Raw genomic sequence first — 12747 nt, forward strand, 5'->3', positions numbered from 1 at the left:
TTTTAGAAAAAATACTTCAACATCTTCCTTTTTTTGTTTAAGTACAGACCTGGTATAACATAACAATATTCTCTGGGGGCCTTTCTTATAACATAACAAATAAATCTCTGTTCGTATCATTTCTGAGATTATAAAAACCTGTAATTGTATTTGCGTGAATAAAATACAGAATTTTGTTCGTGTTATTTCTTATTTATTGCATAAATATCGGAAATAAGATGCAAAAGAACCGTGATATTAATGGGGAAAAAGAAAATACGTTTCTCGACAGCCCATGGTGGACCAAGGCTTGCTAATCTATTGCTGGCCTCACGTCCACAAGCCTCAGCAAAAGTACAAGGTTAACTGTAGTGAGCACGATGATTCCTCATCCTTTATACAGAGTGGAAGTGAAATAGCCTTGCAGATTTTCAGAGCGAATAGTTCATGTTGTATGTAACAAAAATCTATAGACCTAGTATATATATATTGGTGAAAATTTTATAGTTTTTTCAGAATTTTTTTTTCCCCAAATGTTTAACAGCCTCTTATTTGATAACTATTGCGAGTAGGATCGTGATTTTTGTCCATATCGATAGGAAATCTAATAAAGAATAATTTATCCCTCTGACGTATTTCAATAGCGTAGACGGTTTTTGTGTAAATATAGTTTTAAAAACTTCTAATTTGAAGTCACTGCACGATGCGAACAAGTTACAACATCGAGGCAGAAAGCAGCTCCCCTACCGGTAAACACCGATTTCGTTGACCTCTTACATCTGTATCACGAGTTCAGTGTGTTAGCGGCGACGTTGCTGGACTGCTGAAACTTCAAACTTAATTTTCTAGTTAATCGTGCATTTCATCACAAAACGTAATATAGGTTTTCTATTCATTTCAGTATACCCTATCGTCCCTTTCAAGTTGCAAGGTTATTTCACTTCCACCCTGTATATGGCTTACGAAACGCATTTTACTAATCTCCTTAGCTTTCCAAATTCATCCCGATGCTGGGTGGAACCTGGTCCCATACACTGTCATAGATTTTATGAGAACAATTCTCCTCTATATGCGGAGACAAAGAGGAAGGCATAAAATAATAAAGACTGGAGAATGCTGGGTTTGCAGTGAAAGACCTGCCCTTGGGCAGAAACTATGAATGAATGAATGGAGACTTGAATCAGCGCTCATTCCGTATTTCTTTTCCGAGGTCTTCAATGCGGGACGACATTCATAGAGAGTGAAAGAAATTTAGTATGAAAATAAGTACAGTGTGTATTTTATTTGGATTATATTTTATTTGTATTGGATATTCACACGAAATTTAATTTATATGTTTATTTTTGTCTAAGGTAGTTATGGTCGTAGATAAATTTAAATCTGTTCGGTAGAACATGATTAGGCCTATTATTTACTCTCCGACGTAATCCAATGCAGCGACGGGGAATAACCTCTCTCAAAGAGTTTTTCTTCTCCCGCTGTCAGTTGCTGTTGTATGCAGGTACTCATGCTGACTGCTCTGTTTACAATACGAGTTCCCCGTCCCTGCTAATGGATGCAGAGAACTGTTCTGTTATCCTGGTCTGTAATATGAAAATATTTTCGTGTTCTCTAAGTGAGGTAAGTTTTGTACAACGTGCAACGCATTAGTAATCGTGCTATAATCACAGTAGTGCTTTAAAGCTAATGATAGTAATAATAATATTTATATTTTTTAGTTTTCATAATATTTTTAAATGCAGCGAAGATGAATCATTAAATAGGCCTACTGGGTGGCGCAGATAAAAGTAGCCCATCTTCCGTTTCAATGCGAATGCGATATTTTGATTGTTTGAAATTCCATTGCCGTATTCTATGTATCGTATCATAACGAAATGAGTAAACAGTTACAACAATGGACAATTTTATGCAATAATCGATTGTTAGCATTCTTCCTGTCAGTATTTCATCAGTCATCAATCGAAGTAAGGTAAGCGTTCACTACATCGTACCGCACTCCTCGGATATCACATGCAACGGATAATTTTAAGTGGAGTGCGTTCGGTGTAACGGCTCTATCTCATCGTTACATCGGATTCCCTATCAGCTGTTTAAAACTTATGACGTACGATATTGACATTGCTGAAAACAGAGGAGTTTTGAGGTTAGGTCTATTAATCATGAGTGTTAGCGAATAAGAATTTGTAATTGCTTCATCCTTCTTAATTGAAGAGGAAGAAGCGAAAGAGATATTGGTTACATAATATTTATGTAAGAAACGACTTGATTACTGTAATGGGAATGCCTCAAATTACATAATTCTTAGCAGTTTTCTACAAGCGAAATAAGTTTTCCGGCTGCCATTTTGGCGCGACACCGAACATGGCACAACATAGTAACAGATGACAATTATAATTGATTTATTAGAGAAGGCATGATCGCACGCATCGGAGAAGTTGCTCATCCGAGAAACGTGGACGGATTTACCGAGAGCCGATGCGTGCGATACGATGTAGTGAACGCTTACCTTTATACGTGTCTGTTCGCATTCTGAAAGATGACTTACTCGATACAAGAAAGAGTGGAAATTATGGAAGCGTATGTGAGAACAGATTCGGTTAAGGAAACCCGCGAAATTTTCAGAGACAATTTTCCGGATAGAGGACAATCGGCAAAGAGAGCAATACAGATTATGGTTAAAAGTGGCGTGCTACGGGAACTGTGCAAAATGCGAAATACGTAATTTACGCCGAGTGTATCTGAATATGATTAGACGTGCACAGCTGCGTATTGATGCTGCAGGGAGTCACTTTCAACATCTTCTATAAAAGATGAGTCCCGTTCAGCAATTCGCTTCTGTATTTACTCTATACTTACACGGGCTACTTTTATCTGCGCCATCCTCTGATTTTATAGGATATAGCCAAAGCCTCCATTACCTACATGAAATTCGGGAAGAATAGAACCAAACAATTTAAAGTTACGTTTAACAGTTTAACGTGCATGAGACACAACGAAATAGATGTGGTTATCAAGTTTTAATAGTTCGAGTTGGAACTCAATTTATAAAACATGATTTTAGTGTAAAATATGTTTAGAAGACTCATATAATATACTGCAGGTCTACTCTATAGTCCGGGTCAGCTTACTTCAAACCCTAAGGGTGAAACCTAACCATTTTTCCCCCATTACTACATATGCTAGTGGATTGTGATGATTTTCTAGTTTGTAGGTTGAATTTTTTTTTGCCAACTTCGTTTCAAATTTCGATACTGACAAATAGTATAAATGGTAGTGATTTTGTAGCTGGTATTTTGGCAGCTGAGACAAATATCGACAATATTTGTCGGTGCTGGACTTCCGTGAAATTAAAATTTTACTATATCTCTGAGCCGGTTACTGGAAGCTAGTGAAATTTGAACATACTAATAATTAATTAATATCAGTATTAATATTAATACATAATACATACTGGAAGCTAGTGAAATTTGAACATACTAATAATTAATTAATATCAGTATTAATATTAATACATAATAGTTATTTTATGTGTTGCGTTGTGGTTATAATTCAAGACTATAGTCGGAATTAGTACTAATAATTTCATGTGGTCAAACAAAATACATTATTAGGTTAGGTCTCGTGAGTCAATTATTTAGTCAAACCAATGAATTTCGTATTGTCAGACAAAATGCTTGACATGTTGTTCCCTTTCTAGTATAGTTTGTCTATGAAAATATGATACAAATTATTGAATTGTATAGAATAACCTTCCAACATAAAGTACGGTAAGTAAATAAATCATTTAGTACGTAGGATCGTGTGATATCTGATAACAATTGGCAACACTGACAAGATGGCAATATTTGCTGTTTAGGAACTGTTCTTATGCGACCCTCGCTATACTTGCTTTCGATATTGACTTTCTATTGCCGTATGTAAATCCTAAGATATTCCCCTAAGATGCATGAATGCGCATACGGGGCATGAAGATGGAAGTCTATGCTTTCGGGGCATTTGATTGAGGTGGTGTGGTTGGTATCACGGTTCGATCGCCTTTTACACCAGCAAAAGAATATACTCAGTCTTATATGAGGCTGAGTGGACCACATGGGGTTGAACCCGAGGCCTTCCAGTCCGTAGGCAGTTTCTCTTGAGCTATTCGACAACCTCTATAGATAGAATAAATTGACAAATTTTTGTTTCCAGAATTTAGAAACCGATAACCTATAAAGTAAATAAATTGACAAATTTTTGTCTTCAGAATTTAGAATAGTAACTTGTAGTGAAGGGTTAGGTCTACATTTCACAGCCCCAGTAAAATCCTGTCGTATGTCGAAAATCACATACTACTGTAGTAATTAATTTCCAACTCAGTTTTACTGGTTGAGGTATAAAAAAAGTAAAGCCGTGGCGCTACAGCACATGAAGGGATGAAGGGCTAAAACCGACCAGCCGGCTGCTGGCCTCACGTCCATATGCCGAAGCAGAGGTGGATGATCATCCAACCAGAATGGAGGTATCGTGTGGTTAGCACGATGATCCCCCCAGCCGTTATAGCTGGTTTTCGAAATTTGATTTTCGCTATCTATCGTAGCTCCCTAGGTGCATTACGATGCTGGGTGAGCACTGGTCCACACACTGACCGAAATTTCATGAGAAAATTTCTTCCTCCATGAGGACTTGAACCAGCGCGCATTGGTTTTGGTACGTATTTATTAAAATATTTTTACAGCAGTATTTTACTAGGAAATAGCGTATCTTTATAAGTCACAATTTTCGAGATACGACACTGTTTCGCTGTGACTGAATTTTGATCAAGTTTTATAGCCCTATACTGCAAATTAAATTTCCGCACAGTGTTTAGAAATGAAGAAAATAAATGGTTTTTGTGAATAGAGGTGATGAGTATTTCAGAGACATTGAATTTAGTGACATTAAAATTTAGAAAATTTATAAGTTTCGCTGTGACTGGAGTTTGCTTAAGTTTTATAGAATGCAATCTAAAATTTCTACACATTGTTTAAAAATGCAATAATTGCATTGCTTGTGATTAGTGGTAATGAACGAATGTTTCAAAGACGTTGAGTTTAGTTACGTTTATAAAATTTCAATGTTTCTCGGTGACAAGATTTTAAAACTGCAATTTAAATTTCTACACACTGTTCAAAAACGAAAAAAAGTTACATGGCGTTTGTGAACATAGGTAATGAGCAGGTCTATTTCAGAAACATTGATATTATATATTCAATTCACTAACCGTTTCAAATGTAAATCTTTTTACCTTTTAGATGTGTTTCCAAATTATATATAATACGCTTTGTCAAATCTGGCAGCCTTTTCATAAAGGAAGCTTAATTTATTATTATATGAGATTTCAGAGTTTCGCGGTGACTTCATTTTGATTGTTTTATGAACTGCTATTAAAATTTGCAAACAGTGTTTAAAAACGAAAAGAAATATATGGTTTTTGTGAATGTTTAAAAACATAAAAATTAGCGTTTACACGCTTTATTACCAAAACGAAGATATTGACGGTCATGGAGGACTGGAATTTGTACTGGAGGTCATTGACTTCTATCCTTGTCCCACATTTTTCTAGCGGAATGACTATTCTTTGCAGTGGTAATCGCGGTGGGTTATTCACAGAACTTGCTTACAACCTCCGCGTCGCTTCTGTGGGACCTGCCCTGCCGGATTTTATTGCGCTCCCATCTTAAATCTGTCGATGCCTTCTCAAGCAGGTCAGAATTGGCGACAAGTACGATTCTGACTCCAACCCAACCCCTCTCGGAGCGCAGCTGCAGTTCAGACGTCGTTGGCCTTGTACATGTCGCATATGATCCTCTCGATGGGAATGTTGCCGATGGTGGTCCTGAAGAACAGCTCCTCGATGGTGGCCGCGGACACGGTCTTGAGCGTGGGCAGCAGCAGTAGCAGCTTGCCGAAGCGCAGCGGCTGGTCGGGGTGCGCCGTCGAGATGTACTTGCTGAGCGCGAGCTGCGTGTGGTCTTGGAGCGCCGCCACAGCTGCCGCGTCCACTAGCGTCCTGTCCTCCGCTCCCGACGCGCTGCTCTTGGCACTGCTGGTCGAACTGCTTCCGCTGTCCATATCAGCTGCAGGGCAAACACGTTCATGAACTTCAATCCTAGTCAAATACATACAGCGTCTATCTTTCGCTGCTGTATATGCGAAAAAGTTCTATGGTATATTCTAAATAACTGTACCGCTCTTAATATGAATAAATGCACGTGTTACAGTTAATCGTAATTTTCACATGTAACGTCTATATTAGGCCAACTTACTTACTGGCTTTTAAGGAACCCGGAGGTTCATTGCCGCCCTCACATTAAGCCCGCCATTGGTCCCTATCCTGAGCAAGATTAATCCAGTCTCTACCATCATATCCCACCTCCCTCAAATCCATTTTAATATTATCTTCCCACCTACGTCTCGGCCTCCCCAAAGGTCTTTTTCCCTCCGGCCTCCCAACTAACACTCCATATGCATTTCTGGATTCGCCCATACGTGCTACATATCCTGCCCATCTCAAACGTCTGGATTTCAAGTTCCTAATTATGTCAGGTGAAGAATACAATGCGTGCAGCTCTGCGTTGTGTAACTTTCTCCATTCTCCTGTAACTTCATCCCTCTTAGCCCCAAATATTTTCCTATGAACCTTATTCTCAAACACTCTTAATCTCTGTTCCTCTCTGAAAGTGAGAGTCCAAGTTTCACAACCATACAGAACAACCGGTAATATAACTATTTTATAAATTCTAACTTTCAGATTTTTTGACAGAAGACTAGATGATAAAAGCTTCTCAACCGAATAATAACACGCATTTCCCATGTTTATTCTGTGTTTAATTTCCTCCCGAGTGTCATTTATATTTGTTACTGTTGCTCCAAGATATTTTAATTTTTCCACCTCTTCGAAAGATAAATCTCCAAATTTTTAGTTCCATTTCGTACAATATTCTGGTCACGAGACATAATCATATACTTAGTCTTTCGGGATTTACATCCAACCCCATCGCTTTACTTGCTTCTACTAGAATTTCCGCGTTTTCCCTAATCTTTTGTGGATTTTCTCCTAGCATATTCACGTCATCCGCATAGACAAGAAGCTGATGTAACCCATTCAACTCCAAACCCTGTCTATTATCCTGAACTTTCCTAATGGCATATTCTAGAGCGAAGTTAAAAAGTAAAGGTGATAGTGCATCTCCCTGCTTTAGCCCGCAATGAATTGGAAAAGCATCAGATAGAAACTGGCCTATACGGACTCTGCTGTAAGTTTCACTGAGACACATTTTAATTAATCGAACTAGTTTCTTGGGAATACCAAATTCAATAAGAATATTATATAAAACTTCTCTCTTAACCGAGTCATACGCCTTTTCGAAATCTATGAATAACTGATGTACAGTACCCTTATACTCCCATTTTTTCTCCAATATCTGTCGAATACATACGCCAACACTAATAGAAAAAAAGGAAAGGATTTTGTGAAACGGAAATTACCCCCACGTTATCCGACTTCGGTTGCCATGGAAAATGCTTACTTCATATTCGAAACACACAACACTGTGAACGACTCCATTTCTATACGACAACATATATACGTACATAGCCTACAAGATGAACCGTAAGTAATGTGATTAATTCCAGGAAGTTATTCTTTGAGATATTTCAAACAAACAAAGTGAAATACAATTTTTCCCATTTTTGCTTCCTTCTCGAGATAAAAATTGTTTTATATGAAACATTTCGTAGCGTGTTTTCGGAAAACCATTGATTTAATTCTCAGTCAATTCAAGACAATAGTGTATTATGATAATAAAATATTGAAAGAATTTTCGTTTTGTCTTTTAAATGTGCATAAATTTGATCCGAACAAATATAATCCTTCGTTCCGAAAAATAATTTTACAATGTTACATTTGTTGGGATCAAATTTCTCCACTTAAAGGACAAAACTGAAATTCTTCACATCATTATTTATCATCATAATAGGCCTACACTTACTTACTTACAAATGGCTTTTAAGGAACCCGGAGGTTCATTGCCGCCTTCACATAAGCCCGCCATCGGTCCCTATCCTGTGCAATATTAATCCAGTCTCTATCATCATATCCCACCTTCCTCAAATCCATTTTAATATCCTCCCATCTAGGTCTCGGCCTCCCAAAGGTCTTTTTCCCTCCGGCCTCCGAACTAATACTCTAATACTCTGCCAGATTAAATAAATAAATAAATAAATAAATAATAATAATAATAATAATAATTATTATTATTATTATTATTATTATTATTATATGCATTTCTGGATTCGCCCATACGTGCTACATGCCCTGCCCATCTCAAACGTCTGGATTTAATGTTCCTAATAATACACTGATCTCTTAAATTGACTGAACATATTGGGAATTAAATCAGTGGCTTTTCCTGAACACGCAATGAAATGTTTCATATAAAACAATTTTTTATCTCTGAAAGGAAGCAAAAACGAGCAAAATTGTATTAAATTTTTTTGTTTGATGTATCTTAAAGAATAACCCCCTGGAATTAATGACATTACTTACGGTTCACCCTCTAGGCCTATACATAACCAATTTGGAAGAGTTTATTCTAATCCGATGGGGGTTTGCAATATATTTAAAAAAATACGTTTGCATGGACGCCAAACAGATGCGTTTGCAATACGTGTATAACTATAGAATGTTAATACTACCCGTTCCTTGTAAAATGACTGGTGTTAATTCTACGAACTGTCAGAGTGCGAGTGCGTCATATCCCTCCGCGAATGCTATGTTCGAGCTCCGTAATCGCGTAAGCTGTCATATACAGTGACAGTTGAGGCGACATCGGCGCTCAGTAATAGTGTAGAAGCATAGACCTCGGATGCGCTGTGGACGAAAATGCGTCTACTCCGTAAGATTTCCAAATGCTGATGTCCATGTAATCTGCCCGAGATGACTAGGCCACCAGGAAATTTTGTGGAATATCCAGGTTACCAAAATAATATGAGAAAACATTATGCTCCGGAAACTATCGCAAAAATTTCGGTTGTAATGTAGGCTTGAATTATTAATCATCCAGTACTCGTGCGACATACATGTGTAATCCACTGCTTTTTATTACATCATCACATCTCCGCCTTCAATCCTGATAGCGTGAAATGTTCAGTACTTTCCTCCTACAGTTTAGCCCTGATGTCTGGAGTGTTTGGATGTAATTGCGATTTTTTTCCGTGTAGAGTGGATGACAAATGTAATCTGCGCGACTGCTAGCGCTAGTGTTTTTAACAGGAGCGAATACGATAGCATATTTTCGATTTCCCTATTTGTAATTTGATTTATTCCTGTTATTAGAGAACTAGAGTGACAGTATATCTTACCTGACTACCAAAATATCAAAATTAAAGTGAAGAGAGGAAAAAAAAAAATCGTATTTCTTGTTCAAAATTTTTACCCTATTTTGCATAGCAACATTTCGAAGTATGTTGCAGATGTTGAATGGAAGTTCTGAAACTGTTTCCATTAAATTCGGCGTAAATTACTAAGCAGGTCACTTCCTCTATATCGATCGCGACTTTCGAATAATAGCGTCTGCAAACATAGTATTTTATTTCCTAACTTCCTTCTTGTTAACCTGCCTAAAATAATAACGGCGGCACTTCAAATGCATATTCATCGGACATTAATGCGCATAATCAACAAACGCAAATGTTCTCTGTTCATTTGTTAATGATTCGTATTTGTTCGGAAAGGCCTAGATATCAAGCCACCGGCGTAGCCGATCCGGAGTTGCACTAGGGCGTGAGTTCGATTTCCTCATGGGCTAATTATCTGGCTTTTTTTTTCTAGGTTTTCCCCAACCGTAAGGCTAATGTAAGGTAATCTATGGCGAATCCTAGGCCTCATATCGCCAAATACCATCTCGATATCAATCCGGCCGACGCAAAATAACCGAGTAGTTGATACAGCGTCGTTGAATAACCAACTAAAAAAATTGAGATCGAATAGCGGATGTTTGCAAACTTTAGTCTTTCGCTGTTCGTTCGCTACATGTATACTCGCCTTGTGACGAAACATGTGGGCGTGATTCAGCAGCCGATTATTTTTGCTCAGACCCTCCTTGGGAAGTCGCCTCGCGGATTATAATATTTTCGCGGATGAAGAGAGTCTTTCCTGCTCTGCGGTCTGTTATAGACTGTTGTATAGTTTTACAATTATCTCTAGCAATACCGAAATATTTTAAATAATATGCAGTACCAACCGGAGGGTAGGTATATTGTCCTACAAAAAGTTTAATTTTGAACAATTTCTTAACATTTTTATTCAACAAATAGTACGTACTACAATAAATGAGAAAAATTTAAATGTCATTGTAAATTTCATATTCATCATAACAGTCTATAAAAAAAAGTGACGCATCACTTTCTTCACACCCGTATTCACATACAGTATTGAACAGACCTCAGTTTTACTACAAAAATGTTCAATTTTCAATTTTTTTATTTCTGATCAACAAATAGTATGTACTATAATAAAATAGGAACACTGAAATGTCATTATATATTTTCAAACAATTTCCATAATTTACATTCTTAGTTCATTTCTTGTTTTTTTTTTATTTAATTAATAGCTCAGTTTTTTAAAATTATTTTTACTTAAGATTTACAGTGTATATTATGGAGCTATATAAAATAATATACATTGTATTACACATAGGCCTACGGTATATAAAACTAAATACACATATTTACATACGGAATACTTAATAAATTTTACAGGAGAAAGAGTTCATCCAAAGGGCTGGACTCGGGAAGAGTACTAAAACGCTCATTGCATTTCCGCGTTGAACGGCAATTCTTCAGCGTTGACGCAAATGTAGTGCAACGACGATCACCAGTAATGGAGAGATCAAAATTTGGCCGATTTGAGATACCAAAACTTTAGCGTCATGACTCCAAGGACCGAAGGTCTCCACAGCAAAGGGGACAAAGATATAATTGTCTAAAAGATGAGCATATTTATTGACTTATTCTTGGCGGCTAATTCAGCCGTGAGTAAAGTGCATATATAGACTTAATATTTAATTGCTATGCAGAGTGCGAAATAATAATAATAATAATAATAATAATAATAATAATACTAATAATAATAATAATAATAATAATAATAATAATAATACAGTGAAATCCCTACAACAGAAGACGAAATTGAGGATCAGGTTCCAGCAAATAATTAAAGGCTGGTTCACAATAAATCGGGAACGAGAAGCAAAGGACGTGAATATGAAAATTTTTGATTCACAATAAACCGAGAACGTAGACGACTATGCATATCGATATGTATGTCAATAACGATATGTAAAGTCAATATTGCGCATTCTGATGTTATTTGTGTATAATTGACCAATGACATTCTCTCATGAGTACAAGGCAGCCAAAATAAACACAGGTTAACCAACTTCGAAATTTCAACTGAAACATTTCATTAGGTACGGTACTACAAATATGCCCATGCATCTTTATTATCACAACCTATTTTAAGTCTACCATAACGTAAAATAATTAGAGAAGAAACATTTGTAACAGAACAAAAATGAACACAACAGTAGTTATTGAATTGAAGCATGAATATGTAGTGTGTAATACAACCAATACAGTACTAAAATATGATTCACTTCTGATCGGTGTTCAAAGATACAGCTACTGAAAGCCACGTATTCTCCTTCATTTTCTCATCTTTATACGAGGCGCGCCGCTTATCGTAAACGTGAGGGTTTTCCTCAACACTCAATATTAGAATCTCATCAAATAAAACTTGTTCCATGATGCACAGCACAGAACAAAATAATGCATAGGTTATGTCACGGTCTTCTTGCTACAAAATATACGACAACAAAATAGCTTTTAGATGGCATTAGAATGAATCTAGTGGGCTGTGATCGGAAACGTGAACGCCAAAGTTGAAACTTGGCCAACTCTCCGTTCCCGATCCCGGGCTCCGGCAAGCTTTTCGTTAATTGTGAATGTTCACATTTAAATGTACACATTTGAACAATTTTACCGTTTTCGTTTTCGTTCCGATTCTCGTTTTCGGTTTATTGTGAACCAGCCTTAATTAATAATCGCGATTCCAGTTCAAATACTGTAAAAAAATTATTTCAGCTAGATATATGGAGACTTTGATATGAAGATGCTTAAATCTAAGATAAGTTGTATTCATTTTTCATTAGACAGATCTGCATAATTAATTTTCACAGGTATAATATGGCCACCTGTATATCGATCGTCTAGTTCAAAAGTGCGACAACTCAAAAAAACAAGTTTTGAGATGTCTTCAGTTGAAAGTTTCAAATAAATCACTTAGAAAGGAATAGAATTTTTTGGTTCATAACCACGACAATTAGAAATGAGTCAGTATTCAGGACGAATATATCACAATCTTCCAGTTCATTATTAATAAATTTCGAAATGTACTAATAATGAATTAGTAAAGTCCATAGTTATAATTACTTCTAAAGCAGTTTATTTAGTTTTTTTTTTCTTTTTGGTTGTAAATATGACTTATCTCAATATTGAATCGGAAAGAGCTCCGAAAGGGGCTTTCAGTAGTATAAATAACCAGAAAATTGCAATTTTTGAGTTGTCGCACTTTTGAACTCGACGATCGATATGTTCACTAGGTTTGATCGGAAAGAAAGCTGGTCAACGTAACACAAGTTTTACTGCACTTAAAAGAAAACAGTGACTTTCAGACCGTTATTGGAGGGA

At 36.6% G+C, this 12747-nt stretch overlaps 1 protein-coding gene across 1 annotated transcript in view; it reads right to left on the bottom strand.

Annotated features, from left to right (window-relative positions):
• Positions 1-989: 989 nt before the first annotated feature.
• tll (nuclear receptor subfamily 2 group E member tailless) overlaps positions 990-12747 on the bottom strand; it is a 30084-nt gene continuing 18326 nt past the window's right edge. Inside the window, exon 5 of the mRNA XM_069849398.1 lies at positions 990-6061. Within this exon, the coding sequence (XP_069705499.1) occupies positions 5767-6061 (295 nt within the window). The 3' untranslated portion in view covers positions 990-5766. The remainder of the gene's footprint in view (positions 6062-12747) is intronic.

The sequence above is a fragment of the Periplaneta americana genome, chromosome 16 (genome assembly GCF_040183065.1).
Source record: "Periplaneta americana isolate PAMFEO1 chromosome 16, P.americana_PAMFEO1_priV1, whole genome shotgun sequence".
Lineage (NCBI taxonomy): Eukaryota > Metazoa > Arthropoda > Insecta > Blattodea > Blattidae > Periplaneta > Periplaneta americana.